The 21,158-nt window shown below is 45.8% G+C and overlaps 1 protein-coding gene across 3 annotated transcripts in view; it reads left to right on the top strand.

Annotated features, from left to right (window-relative positions):
- The window catches only part of Tln2 (talin 2), a 426,737-nt gene that overhangs the window by 291,413 nt on the left and 114,166 nt on the right, over positions 1-21,158 (top strand). For all 3 annotated transcript variants that reach the window (XM_038322053.2, XM_038322054.2, XM_038322055.2), the window contains 7 exons: positions 1,225-1,391; positions 3,358-3,486; positions 5,024-5,137; positions 7,180-7,293; positions 12,429-12,563; positions 15,191-15,319; positions 16,357-16,459. In XM_038322053.2, the coding sequence (XP_038177981.1) occupies positions 1,225-1,391; positions 3,358-3,486; positions 5,024-5,137; positions 7,180-7,293; positions 12,429-12,563; positions 15,191-15,319; positions 16,357-16,459 (891 nt within the window). The remainder of the gene's footprint in view (positions 1-1,224; positions 1,392-3,357; positions 3,487-5,023; positions 5,138-7,179; positions 7,294-12,428; positions 12,564-15,190; positions 15,320-16,356; positions 16,460-21,158) is intronic.

The raw sequence follows: 21,158 nt of genomic DNA, 5'->3' as shown, positions 1-21,158 counted from the left end.
CTCTATGAGGTCCGCTTCTTCTTTGCGGTGTACAACCATGCTTTGTAACAAGTTCTGGGAGGCGGTCCTTTCGTTTGGCTAGTTTTTACAGACAGACTCTCTTCTGTAGTCAGGGCTACTAGCCTTGTGCTTGTGATACTCTGTCGGCCGGTGATGTGCTGGGATTCCAGGTATGTGCCACAGGCCTGGCAAGTGTTTGGTAGTTATTGAGAAAATTATCTTGTGCTCTTTTATAGGCTTCTTAAGCTACTAACTAACCAGAAATGCTGTGTACAATTGGATTTTCTATTGATGTTCTTCTCATTTTTAGCTTGTTATTTTACGTACACCCTCACCTTAAAATAAAGGTAGCAGAGGTAGCAGAGTCCCCTCTTTCCACTTCCTCCTGTTTCTAGCATCTTCTCTAGCTCATGGCACATCTGCCAAAGCGTTTGTGGTCCTGTCCTTGTTCACCATCCAGAGTGGTTTTCCCACTTGGGTCTTTTTGTGTGTGTGTGTGTCCCACAATGCCACTGAGGTCACCATTTTGATTTTAGCACATGTCTGGATATATTAAAGCTTGTCTTCCCTCAGACAAGCTATGGAAAGGGACCAGTCCTTTCCCTAGAGTGGTTTCATTTTTAGTGTTATATCGTAATAGACCTCCACTTCTGAAAGAAAGTTGAAATAGACTTTTATAAAGTCACAGGCACAGCGAGGACAAACAGTAATAAAGGCTCCAAACCAGGACCTGGGTGGTGGTGGCACATGCCTGTAATCCCAGAACTTGGGAGGCAGGCAAATCTCTGTGAGTCTGAGGCCAACCTGGACTACAGAGTGAGTTCCAGGACAGTTAGAGCTATTGCTCAGAGAAACCCTGTCTCAAAAATAAATAAATGAATAAATAAATGAATGAATAAATAAATAAAAACAAATAAAAACTCCAAACCAGGAACTGTGGGTGTATCTCATTTTGGTAAATTGCCTAGCTATAAGAAAGCCTTGGGTTCAGCCCCTAACACCTTATGAACCAGACATGGTGGTGCTTGTCTATAATCCCAGCACTAAGGAGATAGAGGCAGGAGGATTTGGTGATCCTTGACTGTACAGTGAGTCAGAGGCTGACCTGAGACACATGAAACCCTGTTTCAAACAAATAACAATAAAAACCCCTTCCTGACCACTGAGATCATTGTTGACAGAATGGTAAATAAACAGCCCATACCTGCTGCCCTGTCCTTTTAGGTGAGATGGTGCGCCAAGCTCGGGTACTGGCCCAGGCCACATCTGATCTCGTTAATGCCATGAGGTCAGATGCGGAGGCTGAGATTGACATGGAGAATTCGAAGAAGCTCCTCGCAGCTGCGAAGCTCCTGGCTGACTCCACTGCCCGCATGGTGGAAGCCGCAAAGGTAGGGCATTTGGTCTTTTGGCTTGAAATGCAGACACTATTGAGAGTTAGGGTTTGAAGCTTACCTTCAAAGGTGAAGGATGGAGTGTGGATTTCTCCTTGTTGAATACTTGAGTGGCTTTGTAACATTTAGCACACTTAGGATAGCAGAGGAGTTGTTGAACATGAGGCAGAGGTGCTGACTCAGCACAGACAGCAAAGCATGGCTGCTTCTGCCAGCATCGTGATTTTCTCATTGCTGTGACGAAAATACCTGTCGGGAGTAACTCAAGGGATGAGGGATTTATTTGGGCTCACAGTTTGAGCACACAGTCCTTCAGGGTGGCAGAAGCGGTTGGTGGCTGGTCACATCGCATCCCTAGTCATGAAGCAGGTAAATGCTGGTACTCAGCTGCTTTCCTGTTTTTAGTCTGAGACCCCAGCCCTGTGCCATGGGACTGCCCACACTTAGGATGGGGTTTCCCACCTCGGTCATCTCAGTCTAGAAACTCCTTTGCACTTGTGCCCAAAAGGTTGTTCCATGGTGATCCTAAATCCCATCAAGTGGATGATCAAATTTCAGCATCGTATTTTGTCTCAAAGGGAATAAAAGAGTATCCACTCCCTGCATTAACTTCAGCTTGTCATACTTTTGAATCCTACATATCTCACTAAACCTGACAAGATTCTGAGGACAGGCCCAGCTAAAGTACCACGGTACAGGGGCTGTGAACCTACACAAAGGATACTGGTGACAGCTACGTGGGGACAGCTACGTGGGTGCCATACTAGTCTGCCAGTTAAGGGCAGCAGCTTTGCTCTTTGAGTATAGTTGGGTGCCATCTGTTTGTCTCCATTCTCCCAGATTACTCCCTAAGGACACGATTTCTTTTGCACAGCCTTTAGCACACTTTTTGTAGGACATGCATACCCCTGTGGCCTCCGCACCTCCTCTCATCATGCTCTGTTCAAGCCCTTGTTTTTCCAGTGGAATCTTCATTTTTGATATTTACTTTTGCCTTGAAATGTTCCAGCAGCGATGTGAAAACATGCACCGTCAGTTAGGATATCTGATGGGGAGAGATTTATCAGAGCCTCTTTCTTCAAATCAGCAATTGAAATTGACTCACAAGAGCATATACTTCATCCATCACTTTGAATGTTCGCTCTGTGTGCATTTTCACCATACGTATGTAGTTGGTTATTCTTGGCCGTAGCTTCCCCTCCACATTACAGAATGTTAGAGGTCAATCCCAACTATACACTGAAGCTTCTCACTGTTCCCCATCCTTTGTCTGTCTGTCCCTCCCTCCACCCTTCTCTAATAAAGACCATTCTGTTTTCTCCTACAATAAGATTGACTCTTTTTTTTGTTTGTATTGACCTTTCAGTGTTTGGCATAATAGTAATTGAAATCAGCAAACAGGGAACCGTTTATGGTTTTGTTTTTGTTAAGTAAATGATGCCCACACAACTGTTCTTCCTCCTGCAATTAGATTCCCAGGGCCTTTTATCTTACAAGATTTGTAAAACTAAACTCCAGACTAGAAGAAAATATATTTCTTTTTACTTAAATTTCAGCTGATACATAAAAAAATAGAAAATACATACTGATGTAATATTTTGTGATCATGCTTTGAATGTCTTTGAAGCCTTGAGTTTTTGAAATGACCAATTATAAGATATTTTGTACAGACACCTCAGACTGATTTACAATGTTACTTCTTACAATTGGAACTGCATAGCCATGAGGCTTGGTCTTTATTATAAAAATGGTGTTTGTAGGGGCTGGGGATGTGACATTCAGGAGGCTGTGGGTTCAGTCCCAGCAACACAGCCTGGTGGTCCATCGCTATGATCTGAGTTTATGGCTTTCTGTTCCACATGCTATGCGTTATTAGTTAGAAGTGAAATTAAAGGCATGCGTTTAGCAACTGTGGCCTGCTGCCCCTGGGTACTTGAAATATCTGTTTCTTCCACCTTTGCAGGGGGCTGCAGCCAACCCAGAGAATGAAGACCAGCAGCAAAGGCTGAGAGAAGCTGCCGAAGGGCTCCGAGTAGCAACCAATGCCGCTGCACAGAATGCTATTAAGAAAAAGATCGTCAACCGGCTCGAGGTCAGGAAAGGGGCTGGCTTTTAGGGTGCTAGTTGTGACTGCAAAGAGTTACCTGGAAAAAAAAATCAAATCACCAAAATGATGCCCCTATAAAGAAAGCCAAATCAAAGTTAGCAGTGTTGGATAGTTTGGGTATTTTAAAAGAATTGACACAATTTGAAAAATTGCTTTAGTTCATAGCTGCCAAAGGCTCAGGTTCAGAGTTCAACATTCAGAAATAGAATGAAGTCTTTTCACAGGAAGATTGGGGTTCTTTTTTCCTGCATTAAAGAATATATTCAGCAGACCAGTCATGCGGAGTTCCTGTTCTGTTGGAGGCAGTGACTTTTCCTAGGCTTCCTGTTGAGAATTTCAGAGCTGGGCCAGGGAGCAGGGTGGGCTGAGAAGGGAGGAAGAAGAAACTGTTTTTGTCATTTCTTTTCAGAATATTTTTCTCAATTAAAGAGTTGAAAAAATAGGCACAAACTATGTAAGAAAAACATTTCTTTTCATGGGTGTTAAAATTAAAATGTGGAGGGATGGAGGTCAAGTGACCTGGCTCTTTAATGTGAGCCCTCCTCCCCCATAGGCAGTCTGCTGGGCTCTGGAAGAAATCAGCCTCATTATTGGAAGTAGACAAAAGATAGAACTGGATTAATTACCTCAGAGGGGTGTGTCATATCTGAGCTGAGGCCTCTGCTATGAGAGGAGGGACATGCACACCTCCATGGACATAAAAAGCAGCCTGGGCGTCACGGGGCAGATTTTCTTTCCCTGGAATGTTAAGACTTCGTGCTGCTCGCCAAGGCCATCTCAGCATTGCAACTGTCTCTTGTCTTTTAAATGTCCATTTCTTCTGTGGTAACTTCATACGTGAACGTATTTAAATCAAATCCATCCGCGTTGCACTCCACAGCTCCGTGACCATTTTTCTATATCCCCTTCCTAACTTCACGCCACTGGTACCACCCGGCACCTCCTCTTCCTCTTTCCTCTAATAATAATAATAATTCACTTAGTCCAAATTATGTTGCTTACATGGGCATGGGTGTAGGCTCCCTCCAGGAAGCATAGGCGACCTATGATGGACTATGCCTCCTCTTTCCCCATTGGCCGTCTACTGCCAGTAGCTCCTCAGCTAGGAGTGGGGTCTCGTGAGCCTCTTCCTGCTCCGTGCTGAAGAGTTGACTGGCAAAGCTGGGGAACATCAGGGTAGGAAGATGGAATAGCCAGGGGTCAGGGAGGTTCGCTGTGAAGTAATGTCTTCTGGGTGCGACAGGACCACTGTGCTCATGAACTCACAGGCACCTGTGCTAGGCAGCACAAGACCTGTAAACGATCAAGCCAGTCTTACGAAAAGCAAATGAGGTGAGCTTGCTTGCCTTCTGGTCCTCACCTCTTCATTGGGGAGTGCAAACCCAAGGCAGGCAGCAAAGGGCGACAAGGTTGAGATCATTGGTGACTTTGAAGACATAGTGTCTGCTCCAGTCATGGAAAGGCAAGGCATATGAGTTTGCAAGTGTAATATTGGACTGTCCTGTGTCACTATCCTCTGCAGGTTGCAGCCAAGCAGGCTGCAGCTGCTGCCACGCAGACCATTGCAGCCTCCCAGAATGCAGCTGTATCCAACAAGAACCCCTCAGCCCAGCAGCAACTGGTGCAGAGCTGCAAGGTAAGATCACTGTGTGCCTAGGGCCAGGTCTGCAACATGTTACTGATAGCATTAGACCACCACATGCCCTGGTAATTCATTTAAGGCAGGTCTTCCAAGCTCCTAATCCAGTTTGCGGTGGCTCCATGCTCCAGGTGTATACATGTCTGTTCTTTGTCCATTAAGTAGATTGTCTATGTTTGGAAGGAGTGGCTTTTTTCTTCCAGCATTATCTTTCTTTTATCCACATCATTTTTAAGAGACTGAATTAAATAAAGAGAATTGATGAGGGCCATTTCAGAGCTTTGAAACAGAAATGGAAATGAGCCCTTGGCTTTCCAGAACTCCTTCCCCTCTGGGAAGCTGGTCAAATCCAGTCTCCACGCACTACAGCACATTGACTCCCTGCTTTCTCCTCATCTGGGGTCTGCTTTGTCCCATCTGCCTTCTGTGGCCTCATGTTTTGGTGCTTTCTGTTACCTGCTGCTTGTTTGTCTCTGTTTTTCTGGAGCAGGGGCATTGGTGCTGTGTTGAGGCCAGCTTACCACAAACATTCTCTGTTCCCACCAAGAGGCTTGACCCTCCCAGGACACCTTTGATGGGGACCAGATACATCATCTTGCAGAGCCATTGGCCACACATACTGGGGCATCTTACTTAGAGTGTTGGCAGTGGAGGCTGGTGACAGGCATGTCTGATTGTGACAGTGTTCTGACAGTTAGCCTGTTGTGATTTTTTTTTCCTCCAATCCTCTGAAAGATAACAGTCACCCCAGAGAAATGCCACTTCTTCAGTAGTGGCCGTGCTTCCGAAGGGACTCAGTTCTCCTCCAGAAATGGCCGTGCTGCTGGGGAAGAGTTGCCTAGATCTCTCTATTCCTGCTTCTGGTTTTTCTGAGGTCCCCCTCTTAGAGTTGACTGTGTTCTAGGGGAAGAGCATCTTTAGGGTGCAGGGATCTGAGGTGCTTTGTGCTTAGGATCTGTGGAAGAAGAGCTTGCTGAGAGTGCCCTCTGCTCAAACAGTTTAGTTCTTATACTATTCAGTTGCCAGCAGGGTGGGAAAGTGGCCTTTTTCTTCCTCTGGGACCACAAGCTGCTCATGTCTGGGAACCTGTTACAGAATCAGTCTTCTCTGCCTCTTTGCTAAAAGGGGCTGAAGGGATTAGATCTCTGAGCATCCCTGCCGGGAAAGGAGAGCGATGCTAAAGGACAGACTGATGCTGAGAGGGAAGATGGATCAAGGTTCTGCAATCAGCACTGGAAAGGACCTGGGCACATATCCATAGGGATGCTTTTAAATATGTTTTACTCTGGCTGGGGGTGGGGTCTGGACACCAGGCCAGAATGCATTGGCACCTCCACCAGCACCATTTCCGGTGGTGGCCCTCAGCCCTCTGAAACCGGACCCATCAGAGGATAGTTAGGAAGAACACAGGTGGATGGACTGAACGGCTCCTGAGATGACCCTGGAGGTGACAGTCATGTGGTAGTCCTGCTTTGCCATGCCCCCCCCCCTTCTGTTTCGGACTTTCTCGTTTGAGCAAAACTAAGTACTTGCTGGAACAGAGAAGCAGGAGACATGCCCACCTGTAGACTGAGGCCCACAATCCATACCCACGAAGTCAGAGGCCTGAGCCTGTAAACAGACTAGTTCATGATCCTCTCCCCTACTTCTTCTGGCCATGGGGCCATCTGACTCAGTTTACCTCCTTGTGAATTCTGTACTCTTTGATTTTTGCTCTTCGGTCCTCATGGCTAGAAGCTTGTGAGTTTTCCCTCCGAATGTTCTTTCAAAGCTTTGTTATAGAGGATTCTATCAAATAGCCTGAGACCATTAGGACTGTCGTTAAAGTGGGAGGGGTGGGGAGAAGACGACGTGGGGACTGGAATTCAGCGTTGGGAAGGACGCCGCTGGCACAGTATGCTGTTTAATCCAACTTCTGAAACCGGCGTCCTTGGGAGTGGATCGCGCATCGAACAGCGGAACTTTGGGTCATTCCCCTACCCCTTCGCTAGTTGTTCCTCTCTGCGCATGCTCAGTTCCTCTTTTCTTACCTCTTGCAGGCAGTGGCCGATCACATCCCTCAGCTCGTTCAGGGGGTGAGAGGGAGCCAAGCTCAAGCAGAAGACCTCAGCGCCCAGCTGGCCCTCATCATCTCCAGCCAGAACTTCCTGCAGGTAACAGACACCAGCAGCATGGTCCCTTGTGGAAGCCCCTGCTGGCAATCCACCTTTTGTCCCTGAGGAAGGGAACATGCCTGTGCAGACCCCACAGCCATGGCTCAGGTTTTGTCTGAGCAGCTACAAGGCCTCTGTACATTTCAGGTGAGAGAGATGTCACTGGCCAAGCTGAATGCTAATGACCAAGGCACACACCAGTGGGTTGGTTTTCAGGTGCTGCCCTCTCCTCCACTGTACAGAGATAAAACAAAGCTGTTTTAGTCTACTTTCTTGCGTCTTTATTACACACAGAGAGATACACTAGCAGGGGTATGGGGAGGATGTATAATCTTTTCTTTAATGTTAAAGATACCTTTGTTAATTCATTGAGAATGTCATGCACTGCAATTTGACCAGATTCACTTCGGCTCCTCACCTTAGCTTCTTCCAGAACCACCCTCACTTCTCTACCCACAACTTAGGCTCCTCAGTTTTTACAATTGAATAACCTATTGGCTCTAGTTTATGTTGTGCATATACTTCTGTGTGCACACTAGAGGGTGGTGACTCTGCTAGGGGGCATACCCTTAAAGCACTATTAGCAATTAGTTGCTCCTCAGTGAAGCCTGGGGGCTCATGAGCCCCTTCCCAGTCCACATGAGAAGAACGCTGCCTGGCTGGGTATTGCGCAGGTCTTGTGCCGACAGCCATGGTTGTTAGGAGTTCCTGAGCATGGCAGTCCTGTTCTGTCCAAAAGAGTTTTGTTCCAAACTTCCCTTACTACTGGCTCTTAAAAGCTTTCTTTTTTTTTTTTTTTAATTGAAAATATTTTTATACAATGTATTCTAATGGTGATATATAATCCTCTGAATTACATTCATTGTATATGCACCATCTGGGCATTGAACCTAGCATGAGAAGCAACTGTTCGAGCCCTGAGCTTCAGCCCCACCCTGCCTTTGTAATGTGGGCGCTTGTGACTCAAAAGGTCTCCCATGTCCCTGTACTCTACCTTTAACCATTGTCCCTTCATCGGACATGCTGGCTTTTTATTTGGGGGCTGCCCCAAGCACCCTGTAATCCAGTCATCTTTGTGTGCTCATTCTTCACCCCCAGCTTGGGTGAATCCCTAGACCTCAGTTTGCCAACAGCTCACATTTCTATTGTCACACTGAGACTTAGGATTTAGAAAATCTTTCCCTTTTCCTTAGGAATCACGGAGCCAGCTGCGTGTTTAGTCTGCACCCAGGAGGACCATAGAGAGTTAGGACTGAGCAGTGTGGGGGTGCTTCTCAGTCCACGCTGGCTGAACCTGCTTGCTAGTGCTCTCTCCCACCCCTTCCCTCCTCGTTTCCTCCTTTCCCTTCTACCTTTTTTCTCTGCTTTTTTTTTATTCTTTTCTCCTGTTCTTTTGTTATTATGTATTTGTTTGTTTTGGTTTTTCGAGATGTGGTTTCTCTGTACAGCCCTGATTGTCCTGGAACTTGATCTGTAGACCAGGCTGGCCTCGAACCCACAGAGATCCAATACCTGCCTCTGCATCCTGAGGGCTGGATTTAAAGGCATATGTCACCACTCCCAGCTCTCTCCTACTCTGTTAACTGCTATTGTAGATACTTAGATCTTTATGAGATGTCTCTTAAGAGCAACAAAATCAACCAACCAAAAAGTATGTGTTTAAGCCAGGTAGTGGGGAAACCCCCTGACTATCATGGGCTTGAGAAAAATATGGCATCTCCATGATTCGTGAGGCATAGCAAATTACAAGAGAAGACTTTGCCACATTCGATTATATACTATGTATGGATTAAAGCAATCTGAGAGATTTGAATAGAAAAAGTAATCAAGTTAGAAACTGCAAAGCTAACATTGAGCTACTTGGGAGCTATAATCCACAGAAACATCCTAATATGGCAAGGACTCCAACTTCAAGCTGGTGTATTAGTAATACCTCAGGTGCTGCAAGCCTTTCCTGGAGAAGACTCACTAGATGGTCCTGCCCACCACTATGGAGCAACTCACTCACCAGAGCCGTGCCCAAGGGTGGTGTCAGTCCTTAGCCCCTTGTCCTTTCTGTCTTTTTATCTGACTTACTATATAGCTTTAAAATAGCTATAGGTGGAATTTAGGTATATGTTCAGAAAGATAAAAATACTAAAACATAAGACAGTTCAAGGTGTGGCTAAGCATTCTTAGACTAATTGAATCTCTAACCTTGCTCTAATTACAAAACAGTGAAACAAACAAATATGAAACAAAATCGAGCCCAACAAAGAAAGAATAAAGTAAGAATGACCTACAAGGTCCAGGTCAGAGTCTTAGCCTGCCAGCCTGGGTAGTCTGGTCTAACTAGAGTGTGTGCATGGCCAGTACCCGGTGGTGTCATCTGCTTGCCTCTCTATCCTAGACTCTTGTGAAAATAACTCCATCCTTATCAGCCTTCCATTTAACACTGGAAGGGTTTAAACTCGGTGTGCACACTGAGAGCATTGAAATATTGGTGATGGCTGGCCTGCAAGTCCAGCAGGCCGTCCTGTGCTATACGGTGAAGATGGAGCGACAGACTGATAAAGTAGCATCTTTACTCCTGCTTGGTTTTTGTCTTGTGTTTTTGAGCTTTGTTCCTATGTGAGTCACTGCCTCTTCGATGGGGCGGGCGCTTAAGTCGTAGTGTGTGTGTAGTGTTCCTTCATCAGCATTTTAAAAGTTACCGGCAAGCTTAAGTCATTCTAGCGCATTTTTAGAAAGTGATCTCATTCATATGGCTGTATGTCAGAAAAGAATGTGAGTTAAGCTGGGAAGTTAACAAATACAACTGAAATTTAAAAATGTTTTATATATATGTGATCTGTATTTTAGTATTGAGCTACCCGCCCCCCAGCCTGAATATATATTTTCAGCTTTTCTCATGAATATTGTAGAATTGCCCTTCCAGAAGGATGAACAAATCCAAATTTACGACTCGCAGTATATAGAGCATACTTTTTAATACATCTTTTATAAGATGGAGTTAAAAGCTTTAAGAAAGCATGTTAGCTTGTTTGTTCTTTAAATTCAGTTTGACTTGATTTCATATCCTTTGTTTTCAAATGTTAAGCATTTTTCATGCACTTCAGTATTACCTTTTTAATGCCTGGTAACATGAAATTATTCAAGCTCTTTAATACTTACGTCTGGTTCTTCTGCTGATTCTCATTAATTCTTTAAATACTAAAAGTAGTTCTTTTACCCTGAATATTTATGATCAGGCACTCAAATCATTACCATTTTTCTGACACACACTTACAGCATACATTTTTAAAGCTTTAAAAGCCTGTATGCTTTTGAGTCAGAAAAACTACTTCTATAATTTTACACACTGAAAATTATTGAGTTTTAGCTAATTCTTTACAATTTTTTTCTATACTGGCAAGAAATGAACACGTGCCCTACAATAGGAGACTGAGACACATTAACAGGACTCATAGAACACTATATACCTAGAGAAGAGGTAGAACTGGATATTGTAAAACAACACAAACAGCCTCCCCTGTTCCTGAAGATGTATCTACATGTGCATAGGCATTCATGCCTGCTGAGTGTGCTTTGGTTTGTGAAAAAGTAAGATCACATTTTGCTTTAATTTTCTGGTCTAATAGGTGTATTTAAATATCAGGGTAAAGGACTGCTCTAAGAAACACAAAAGAAATTTTTTTTATTAGATAGCTATCTTTGGAATCTAATTTAAATGAGAATTTCAAGTCACTTTCATCAATTTACCTGTCTTGCTTCTTATGGTACTTTGTACTGCCCAGGAATATCTGGTTTACCATGGTAATTTTTTTTAAGATTTATTTAGTTTTAGGTTACATGTTTATGTTTTGTGTGTGTGTATATGTGTGTTTTGTGTGTGTGTGTGTGTGTGTGTGTGTGTGTATGTGTGTGTGTATGTGTGGTGTGTGTATGTGTGTGGTGTGTGTGTATGTGTGTGTATGTGTGGTGTGTGTATGTGTGGGGTGTGTGTATGTGTGTGGTGTGTGTGTGTATGTGTGGTGTGTGTGTGTGTGTGTGGTGTGTGTGTATGTGTGGTGTGTGTATGTATGTATGTGTGGTGTGTGTGTGTGTGTGTGTGTGTGTACCGCATGTGAAGACCATGGAAGCCAGAAGAGGGCATCAGGTTCCCGAGAACTGGAGTACAGGCAGCTTTGTGAGCTGCCCTGTGGGTCCTGGGAACTGAACTTGGGCCCTCTGCAAGAGCAGCCAGTGCTCTTTACCGCTAAGCTCCACCTCTCCAGACCTAGGAGCTAGTTGGTTTTTAATGTCTCCCTTTGTATTAGCTATTCTTTATGGCTATGACAACAATTACCATGACCAAAGACAATTTAAGGAAGAAAGGGTTTATTGTGTCTTAGGTTCCAGAAGGATGGAGTCCATTAATGGTAGAGAGGGTATGGCCTGGCATGATGGCAACAGAACCCTGGCTTATCACATCTCATCTATATAAAAGAAGCAGCTAGAAAGAGATAAGAAAGCAGGGTGATGCTGTGAACCTGCAAAGCCTTGCCCTCGCGTGCTGGCTGGTTTTATGTCAACGTGTTATAAGCTATAGCTTATGGGAACCTCAATTGAGAAAAATGCCCCGAAGATTGGGCTGAAGAAGAGAAGCCTGTAGAGCATTCTCTTAATTAATGATTGATGGGGAAGGATCCAACTCATTGTAGGTAGTGTCACCCCTGCCCTTGTGGTCCTGGATTCTATAAGACAGCAGGCTGAGCAAACAATGGGAAGCAAGCCAGTAAGCAGCACCCCTCCACGGCTTCTGTATCAGCTCGTGCCTCCAGGTTCCTGCCCTGTTTGAGTTTCTGCCCTAACTTCCCTTGATGATGCACAATGCTGTGGAAGCATAAGATAAATAAACCCTTTCCTCCTCGAATTGCTTCGGTCATGGTGTTCGTCGCAACAACGATAACACCTAAGACACCAGCAAGGCTCTACCTTGTAAAGATTCCCCAAGTGTTCAGACAGGTGATCCTGTGGGAGACATTCCTCATCCAAACAACCACGCCCTGTTTTAGGGCAAAAGTTGTTCTGGTCCCTATGGAGGCAGTGCTGTTGCTTCTCTCAGCATCTTGTTTGCCCAGGAGATATCTTATTTCCTGTTCATCTCTCCGCAGCCTGGAAGCAAAATGGTGTCCTCTGCCAAGGCGGCTGTCCCCACTGTGAGTGACCAGGCTGCAGCCATGCAGCTGAGTCAGTGTGCAAAGAACCTGGCGACCAGTCTGGCCGAGCTACGTACCGCCTCGCAGAAGGCAAGTGGGGCCTTGTTCCAGTGGTTAGCTCTTCAGGCGACTTCTCATCTCCTTGTGATGTTGTGATATGAAGGCTACCCAGGCCCTAGCACTGCTGGGCCAGTTTCTCAACAGAGCCGTCTCTTTCATTTAAAGAACATTAAAGATAGCACTATGGGGTAATATTTAGCGTAAGCTCCCAGGATTGCTCATCACCTTCCGGTTACAGATGACTTCAAGCTCTGTGCCTCTTCTATCTCTTCCTGTTTCCTGGAACAAGTGATAGTCTGTTTTCAGGCTTAGGTCAGAATGCTGATCTTAAGTGTGTTGAAAACCAGATAAATTGCAGGTCAAATAAATGTGCTGAATAGCTTTTTTTGTTACTAAGGCAAATACCAAAAAGAATCAATGTAAAAGAAACAAAGGTTTAGTTAGGCATGGAGACACTTGGTAAACCCAGCTCTTGGTAGATGAGGCAGAAGCTTCCAGAAAGTTCAAGGTCATCTTCAGCTTATTGGCTACACAGGTCATCCAGGGCTATGTAAGAACCTGTCTTAAAAAAAAAAAAAAAGGAAGAGTTAGGGTAGTGAAGGAAGGAAAGGAAAGGAAAGAGGAAGAAGAAGGGACATCATGGTGGATTTCTGGTCTCTGTTAGCTGGTCTACTTGCCTGTGGCTGGTAGCAATACTGTGTGTCTTGTAGTGGCAACACTATGTGTCTTGGTAAAAGTTCTGGTGAGTAGAATTGGCTCACTTAATGGCAGCTGGGAATCAAAAGATCTAAGATGTAGCCAGGGTCCTGATAGCTCCTTCAAAGGCACGCTCCCAATAACCTATAATGCGCCACTTCATAAACGTTCCAACACTTCCCAGGAGTGCCAGGGGCTGGGACTAATCCTTCTTCTCATGAGGCTCCAGCATTTCAGATCCAAACTAAAGTGACAATTGATGAGTAATTCATATCTTCCATGTATCATCTTGAGAACTTTAAAACAAACTATATATGTAGAAAATATATTTGGGGGTGGGGCTATCATCTCAGCTGTGATTTTCTTCCCTAAAATGTTTTCATACCTTACATGGACATGTTTGCCTTACATGCCTCAGTAGAACAAAACTGAGGACTAAATAAATTTCTGTCTCTGAAACTGAGTTATCAGAGGAGTTCATTATGACTCTGATGTAGTTATTAGCATGAAGTTCTGGCTTGAATTCATTTTTCCCCTTATAGCAATCTCTTTATAGAAACTAGCAGCCTCATAAAGCAGTGAGAGAAGAAAGTAGAAGCCAACTTGAATGGCTGACATGAACAGAGATTCTCAATTGCCAAAATGAAGTGCCAGGGGCCCTAGACTATCTCCAGCAAAGATGGTCTTTGAGCTGTTTTTCAAAGAGGTCCTGGAACTATCCACACTGTAACAGCCTGGTGTGTGTGGTGGGTACCCAGCATGCCCCTGGCAAGCCCATCCCCAGTACCAACCATGCAGCCCCCACAGCTGCAGGCTGTTTTCTCAGTGAATCTTAGCATATGCCAGTGTCAAAACAGCTACCCCGGGACAGTGAGCCCCAAAGTGATACTTAAGCATGACTGTCTGCTGATCCAGAAAGAGGGCACAAAAGAGCTTTTCATTTATTTTTTTCAATATGTCAGAAGGCATGAAGACTCTGGAATCAGGTAGTGTGAGTTTGAATTGGGCCTCTGTCTTTGCCACATTTGTTGACCTCTCCGAGCTTCTGTACCTAACAACGTGGACACCTAAAGATCGGCCACCTCGTATTTACTGCTGCTTCCACAGAACGATAATTTATAAGTGTTGAGACTGCTGTTAGGCAATATTACATATGCATAAAATTTATTAATGTGTTTTGGGGCCATGAAGTCCTGACTATTGGAGGCCGTGTTTGAAATGATCAAAAGATTTTAAATAAGTAAAGCAAATAACTAGATGGGGGAGTTAATAAATCTTTAGCATGGAAAGCTAATGATTTATGGTGTTGAATCCTGTGAAAAGAAATTGCTGTGGGCTCTCTGAGGACTTTCCTCGGTTTGCTTATCCACTTCCTTGCTGCATGGGTCCCGAGCCTCCGTACACACACATCCATGTACATCCCAAGCCTCCGTACACACACATCCATGTACATCCCAAGCCTCCGTACACACACATCCATGTACATCCCGAGCCTCCGTACACACACATCCATGTACATCCCGAGCCTCCGTACACACACATCCATGTACATCCCGAGCCTCTGTACACACACATCCATGTACATCCCAAGCCTTTGTAAATACACATCCATGTACATCCCAAGTTTCTATGTACCTACATGTTCTGCTGTGTGCCCTGTCGCTGCAACCCAGGCCTGGTGAATCAAGGATGCATCTTCCAGGTCTGAATGTAAAGTAGCTTCAAGGAGGTTTCTAAGTGTCTGCAGTCCTAAGACACACATAATTAATGACTTAGCAAAAATGTGGTTAAGGACCCGAGTGACGAAGGTTCTGTCCTTTCTGGGGAAATACTTACTACCTTTGTCTTCTTCTTGAGTCAGAATTACCAGGAGTGTCTAGGAAAACATTTAATAGGTTGCAGAGTGTTAGAGACACTTTCCCAAGCCTACTGTATGCACACATCCTCCACTCTGTTGGCAGGCCCATGAAGCCTGTGGTCCCATGGAAATCGATTCCGCACTCAACACAGTGCAGACTCTCAAGAGCGAGCTGCAGGATGCCAAGATGGCCGCTGCAGAAAGTCAACTGAAACCACTTCCGGGAGAAACAGTAAGGCGTTTGGGGTGTGGGTTATGCCATCTTCTCGCTCACTCTCCCTCCCTCTCCCTACTTTCATTCCTCCTTTCCTTTCTCCCTCCCTCTGTCCTTCCTTCCTTTCCTCCTTTTTCATTTGGTTACAGTATCTCATCATGTAGCCCAGGTGACTCTGCAAATTCCTAGGACGGACTGATATAATGTGAATTGTACATTTACACCAAGCAATAGGTCTAGTAGAATGCAAAATAGTGTAATTTTTACTTATTTTGTCCATTCGTGTGTGTGTGTGTGTGTGTGTGTGTGTGTGTGTGCATGTGGGGGAGGAGGGGATTGTACAAACTATGTTCCATTGTTGGCTATAGTGGACCAGACTCCATCTTCAGTTGAAGGTATGGCCTTCAGTGGGGAAGGTGTGTGTGCATCTCTTCTAGACAGTGTGCTCATATGCTCATTAATTATCTGTACCCTAGGCCTCTACCAGTTTCGTTTTTTATTTAGTGGACAAAACAAGCTGGCATGTTCTTCATGAAAGGCATTCCCTCTGCCTTCCTCCACGGTCTCAGTTGCCACTCCAAACCTCCATTTTTCTTGCCTGTCTTTCAGATTGAACTCCTTGAGGGATAATGACCAAACTGGGCTGTGTTAATGGTCCCACCAGCCAGGAAGCTGGTGCAGTTAGATGCCTGCCTGCTTCCTGCCAAGGCATAATCACTGGCCACTAATGATTTCTTTTGGACTTTCTGAAGGCCTCATGCTAATTGCTACAGCCTGTTAAGGAGCTGCATTCATTTGCTGAAGGTCTTCTTAGCTAGGCCCCTCCAGGAGTAGGGCTTAGTGAGGGTCAGTAGCTCACACAGTTTCACACAGCTGCCGGACCTGCCCTGAGCTCACTTAGTCTAAGCCGGGCCGTTTCCCCTGTCCTGTCCAGCTGACTAGGGTGAGAAAGAGCTCAAGTTCAGGTTCTGATCCGCACCATTGATCTAAATCATGCTGAGACCTCAAGAGAATGTTTCTTTTCTAAGTTCTGCCTTCCTTGGATTTCCTTACAGCTAGAAAAGTGTGCTCAGGACCTGGGAAGCACCTCGAAGGGAGTGGGCTCCTCCATGGCACAGCTCCTCACCTGCGCTGCTCAAGGCAACGAACACTACACAGGTAGGACTGACTCTCGGGGTCTCCGGGATGCCCACGGCGGGGTTGCACACAGGTAGGGCTGACTCTCGGGGTCTCCAGGATGCCTGCCATGCGGTTGCACACAGGTAGGACTGACTTTCGGGGTCTCCGGGATGCCCACGGAGAGGTTGCACACAGGTAGGGCTGACTCTCGGGGTCTCTGGGATGCCTGCCATGCGGTTGCACACAGGTAGGACTGACTCTCGGGGTCTCCGGGATGCCCGTCTGGAGAAGAAGGTTCTCTGGTTGACAGTAAACTTTTCCCCCAGCTTCATGGCACATCCATCAGGACAATAAGCTTGCCTTCTCCCTCCCCCGCCCAGCTTGACAACATTCGTCAAGCACAGTTGCTAAGGTCTTCCCAAGCATGGTTGATACTTTTATCACAGCTGTGATGAAGATACCTGACGAGTGTCCAGTTAGGTGGGGAAGTGTTTTCGAGTCACAGTCTAAGGCAATATAGTCCATCATGGCTGAGAAGTCATGTTGGCAGGACCATGAGGCCGCTGGTCACGTGGTACCCACAGTCAGGAAGCAGAGAGAGATGGATACTGCTTTTCAGCTTGGCTGCCTTCTATTTATTCAGTCCAGAGCCCCAGCCTATGCTCGTGCCTGCACCTACGATGGGCCTTCTCACCTCACTCAGCCCATCTCCAAATTCCCTCACAGACATAACTAAAGATCTGCCTTCTTAGCCTGGCTCATCTTTATTCTGTCAGCTTGACAAGGAGATAACATAATAAAATTATCCTTAAACTACTTGTTAGACACCAGGCAGTAAATGTACATGTTTAGGACTATCTCTAACTCCAGAAATCCCACCGAAGTATAGAAACATAAAAGCTAGAGGAAAAAAGGTCATCAAAGTCAGGGGGAAGGCAGGTGATGGGAATGGTGGAGCTGAATGAGCAGGCCCTCAGGGGCTCCAGGGAGGGCTGGAAGGAGGGTAACCAGTGAGAAGGAAGCTGGTTGTGTTGCTGGACAAGCCACTAAAGGACCTGAGTTTTTCCAATGCCAAGTGTGTGTCTCTGAAAGGCAGAAGAGTCCTTAATTAGGAGTCGTGAGGAAGAGGCCGTGTAGCTAATGAAAGGGAAAAGCAGAGACTGCTGGCTGGGAGTCATGACATCTGTTTCCGGTTTCCCTGCCAGGGTGTAGCCCCCAGTGTGTAAGCGAGGCTGCAGTAAGGCTGTAGTGTGCACCAAGGCTGCGTCCTCACAGGCTTGGAACTATTCTCTCGCCCACCCCTATGTGATCTCCTTCCCTCCCTCCTTCTGTTCCTCCCTCCCTCCCTCCCTCCCTCCCTCCCTCCCTCCCTCCCTCCCTCCCTCCCTCCCTCCCTCTCTCTCTCTCTCTCTCTCTCTCTCATTCTCTCTCTCGTCTATCTCACTCTCGTCTCTCTCTCTCTCTCTCTCTCTCTCTCTCTGCTGTTATAAATTAGGAAATGTCTTGAGGGAAGAAGCAGCCCTGAGCCTTGGGCTCCTCTCTGCTCTTTTCATTCTTCCAAGATCTCGGCCAGCTCCATCTTGATGCCTTCCTGTCCCAGCTGACTTCAACCACGTGTTTCCCAGTTTCTTTGTTAGAGGGTTGGTTTGCAGTGAATTAATCTGCCATTCCTCTAAGCAAAATGAAAAATGCACATATTTATTACTTGGAAAATAAAAGAACAATACAGGAAGACAAGTGGTATCGTATAACACAATATGTGCAGTAATAAAAATCATAACTCTGTCCTACGCCTCATCAGAGAATACGGGAATGTTTTAGAGGAGACCAGGGTGTTGTTGAAGATCACCCAGAACACTTTCTGAGGGGCTCCAGAAGAAAGGGAAATGTAGGTATGACTTCTTACAAACTAGAATACAGGAGAGAAGTTTATGTTCTAGAAACTCCTGCACCATCCTAGAAGTCTGGCAGATTCCATGCAGACGATGAAATGTGTGCTTCTGGGAGGGGAGGCTGCGCTGGAGCCCTCGAAAGTACATCACCTGGTGCAGAAAACATGCAGGGTGGTGAGCAGCCTCTTTGCTTGGCATCTGAAAAACAGCCTAGATAGCACGCCATTCGGCTTTGGCAGCATTGGGAAGGTGATGTTGAAATGGGTGGTGTGTGTATGAGTTCTCAAAGGTGACTGAGTCTAGGAACTGGGAAGCTTCTAGTAAGAAGGAAGACACAGCTGGGAAGCTGAGCCAAGGTGCAGATACCAAGGGGTCTCAGGCAACATGAGCAGCTTTGGGTTTCACCAGCATCCATGGGAAACCATTGGAGGGGCTTAGCTGTGGAGGTGACAGTGGCCTCTGTGCGACTCTTTCTCCTGTGTGTGGAAGAGACTGGAGAGAAACAACAGAAAGCAAGGACACTGACAGCCAGACTGCTGAATTCGTCTAGATAAGATGGCGATCTTCTGTGAGCCTCGGTCAGCTTTCTGTCACTCAAGTAAAATAATTGAGGTAATTAGCTTCTATAGAGAAAAGGTTTATTTTGGCTCATGGTGGCTCTAGTCCATAATGATTTGAGTGTGGGGTGACGCAGCATATGATGCAGGAGAATGCAGTAAAACAAAACCGCTTACGTCATCGCCAGAACCCAAGAGTGAGAAGGAAGACACAGGGTGTCTCCCATAACCATCTTCCAGAGCACATGGCCGGTGTCCTGAAGTCTTCCCACTTGGCCCTGTGTCATAAAGCTATTAGCATCACCTTGTCTTTAACACATGAACCTTTGGTGTTCAAACATTGGATATGGGAGAGTCTTCTGTTTGTGTTGATTTCATTCGTTGATAAAGAAACTGCCTGGCTCATTTGATTGGCCAGCCCTTAGGTGGGCGGAGTAGACAGAACAGAATGCTGGGAAGGGAAGTTAATAAATCGCCATGCCTCGCCTCTCTGGGGCAGATGCCATGCCTCTCCTCTCTGAGACAGACGTGATGAAGCTCTGGCCCAAGATGAACGTACGCTAGAAACTTCCCAGTAAGGCACCACTTCGTGGTGCTACACAAATTATTAGATATGGGTTAATCAAGATGTGATTAAGAGGCTGAAACTAATGGGCCAGGCAGTGTTTAAATGAATACAGTTTGTGTGTTGTTATTTTGGGACATAAGCTAGCCCGGGCAGCCGAGAGCCAGGCGGCGGGAACGCGGCCCACAGCTCCTCATTACAAACATTCACGATCAAGAGTATGGCAATGGTGCATAGATGAAAGAAGCAAGCTGACACTGCTTGGTGATTGGTAAGGATGTGGCAGACGTGGAGATAAGGAGGAAAACAAGGATTCTTGGCCCGTCAGCTAAATAAAGGGTTCCGTGAGCTGCTAGGGTTAAGATCGCAAGATTGTTAGGGTCGAGGGTTGAAGTTCAAGGAGGCAGTTCAGGTCTAACTTCAGATGGACTTGGCTTAAAGTACTTAGTGTGTGTACCTATGGAGATGCTGTAAGCAGCCTGCTCTCTGACTCTTAGGAGAGGAGGCTTGGCTGGAAATGGAGATTTTGTAATTATTAGTTTAGTCATGCTCATTGAAACCTTAACTGTGGAAAAGTTTGCCTGGAGTGAGTGGTCAGCAGGGAAAAGGTTAACTAGTGAAGCATGAAACCAAATGGTAGACATGGGAGCCTCATCCATGGGTGAGAGATAACGTGTCTCTGGAGACAAAGAGCTGCTGCCCAGAGAGTCCCGTGGGGCAATGGAGACGCCTCCATTAGCTTTAGGAGTAAGGAGGTCCTTGCCCATCCAGTTGGGGGGAGTTTCAGCAGCTGAAGAGTGTGGGAAGCAAGGAAAGACAGAGCAAGGGTGGACAGTTCCTCTCTGAGTCCAGGATCCCTCCTTCCATACTTGAGGCATGGAATGTTCAGGGGCTACACATTAACTATTAGTGGGCTGTACCAGGATGTAAGTGGGTTTTTGTTTGGCCAGTTAAAATAGTCCCAATACATTTCTAAATCATTTAACATAGCTACGTACAAGCTTTTACTCAAAACAGAGTAAAAGATTACATCATTTCTAAATTCATCTTGGAGCCTTGCATTGTGGTCCAGCACTGGCTTGGCATGTAATACGTGTGTGAATTCTGGAAATAGCAAACATTCTGAGAGCTGGGCGTGACAGCATGTGCCTGGAGACAGAAGGATCAGGAGCTCAAAGCTAGCGTGGGGAACATGAGACCCTCTTTGAAAAACAACTTCACAGTATGCTGATATGTTTGATAGCTCTTTCTGTCCTGAAACTCTGCTCCTGAGTATAACTGAAGATCCAGATGTGAACAAATATCTGTGTTCTCCAAGGATTGCAGCTATTAGAACAGATGTGTGCTCTACAGCCTGCCCCTGCTGGGTTACAGATCTTCATGTACACTTGACCAGAAGAGCAATACGTGGTAGTAGGGTTGTGATGAGGATGAGAGACATTGTTGATTTTGGTCACATGACCCTATAGTGATTCATGGCTGTGAATGCAGCCATATTGGCCCTTCAGTGTTCAGCAGACTCACCTGGCGGACTTGTTTCATCTTCTTGATGATGTGACTTCCTCTCTCTGGGAAACCTGGTTCCTCCCAAAAGAAGCCTTGATTGTGCCTTGAGATTTCCCAGTGAGATCCCCATAGAAGGTCCGTGGAAAGGACAGGTGCAAGGTCTTAGAGCTTGGCTTTCCAGTTTCTGCCTTTCAGAAATCATCTTAAAGAACAGTAGG

Source organism: Arvicola amphibius, chromosome 3, assembly GCF_903992535.2.
Source record: "Arvicola amphibius chromosome 3, mArvAmp1.2, whole genome shotgun sequence".
In the NCBI taxonomy this organism is placed as follows: Eukaryota; Metazoa; Chordata; class Mammalia; order Rodentia; family Cricetidae; genus Arvicola; species Arvicola amphibius.
This window is presented reverse-complemented; position numbering and strand designations above follow the sequence as displayed.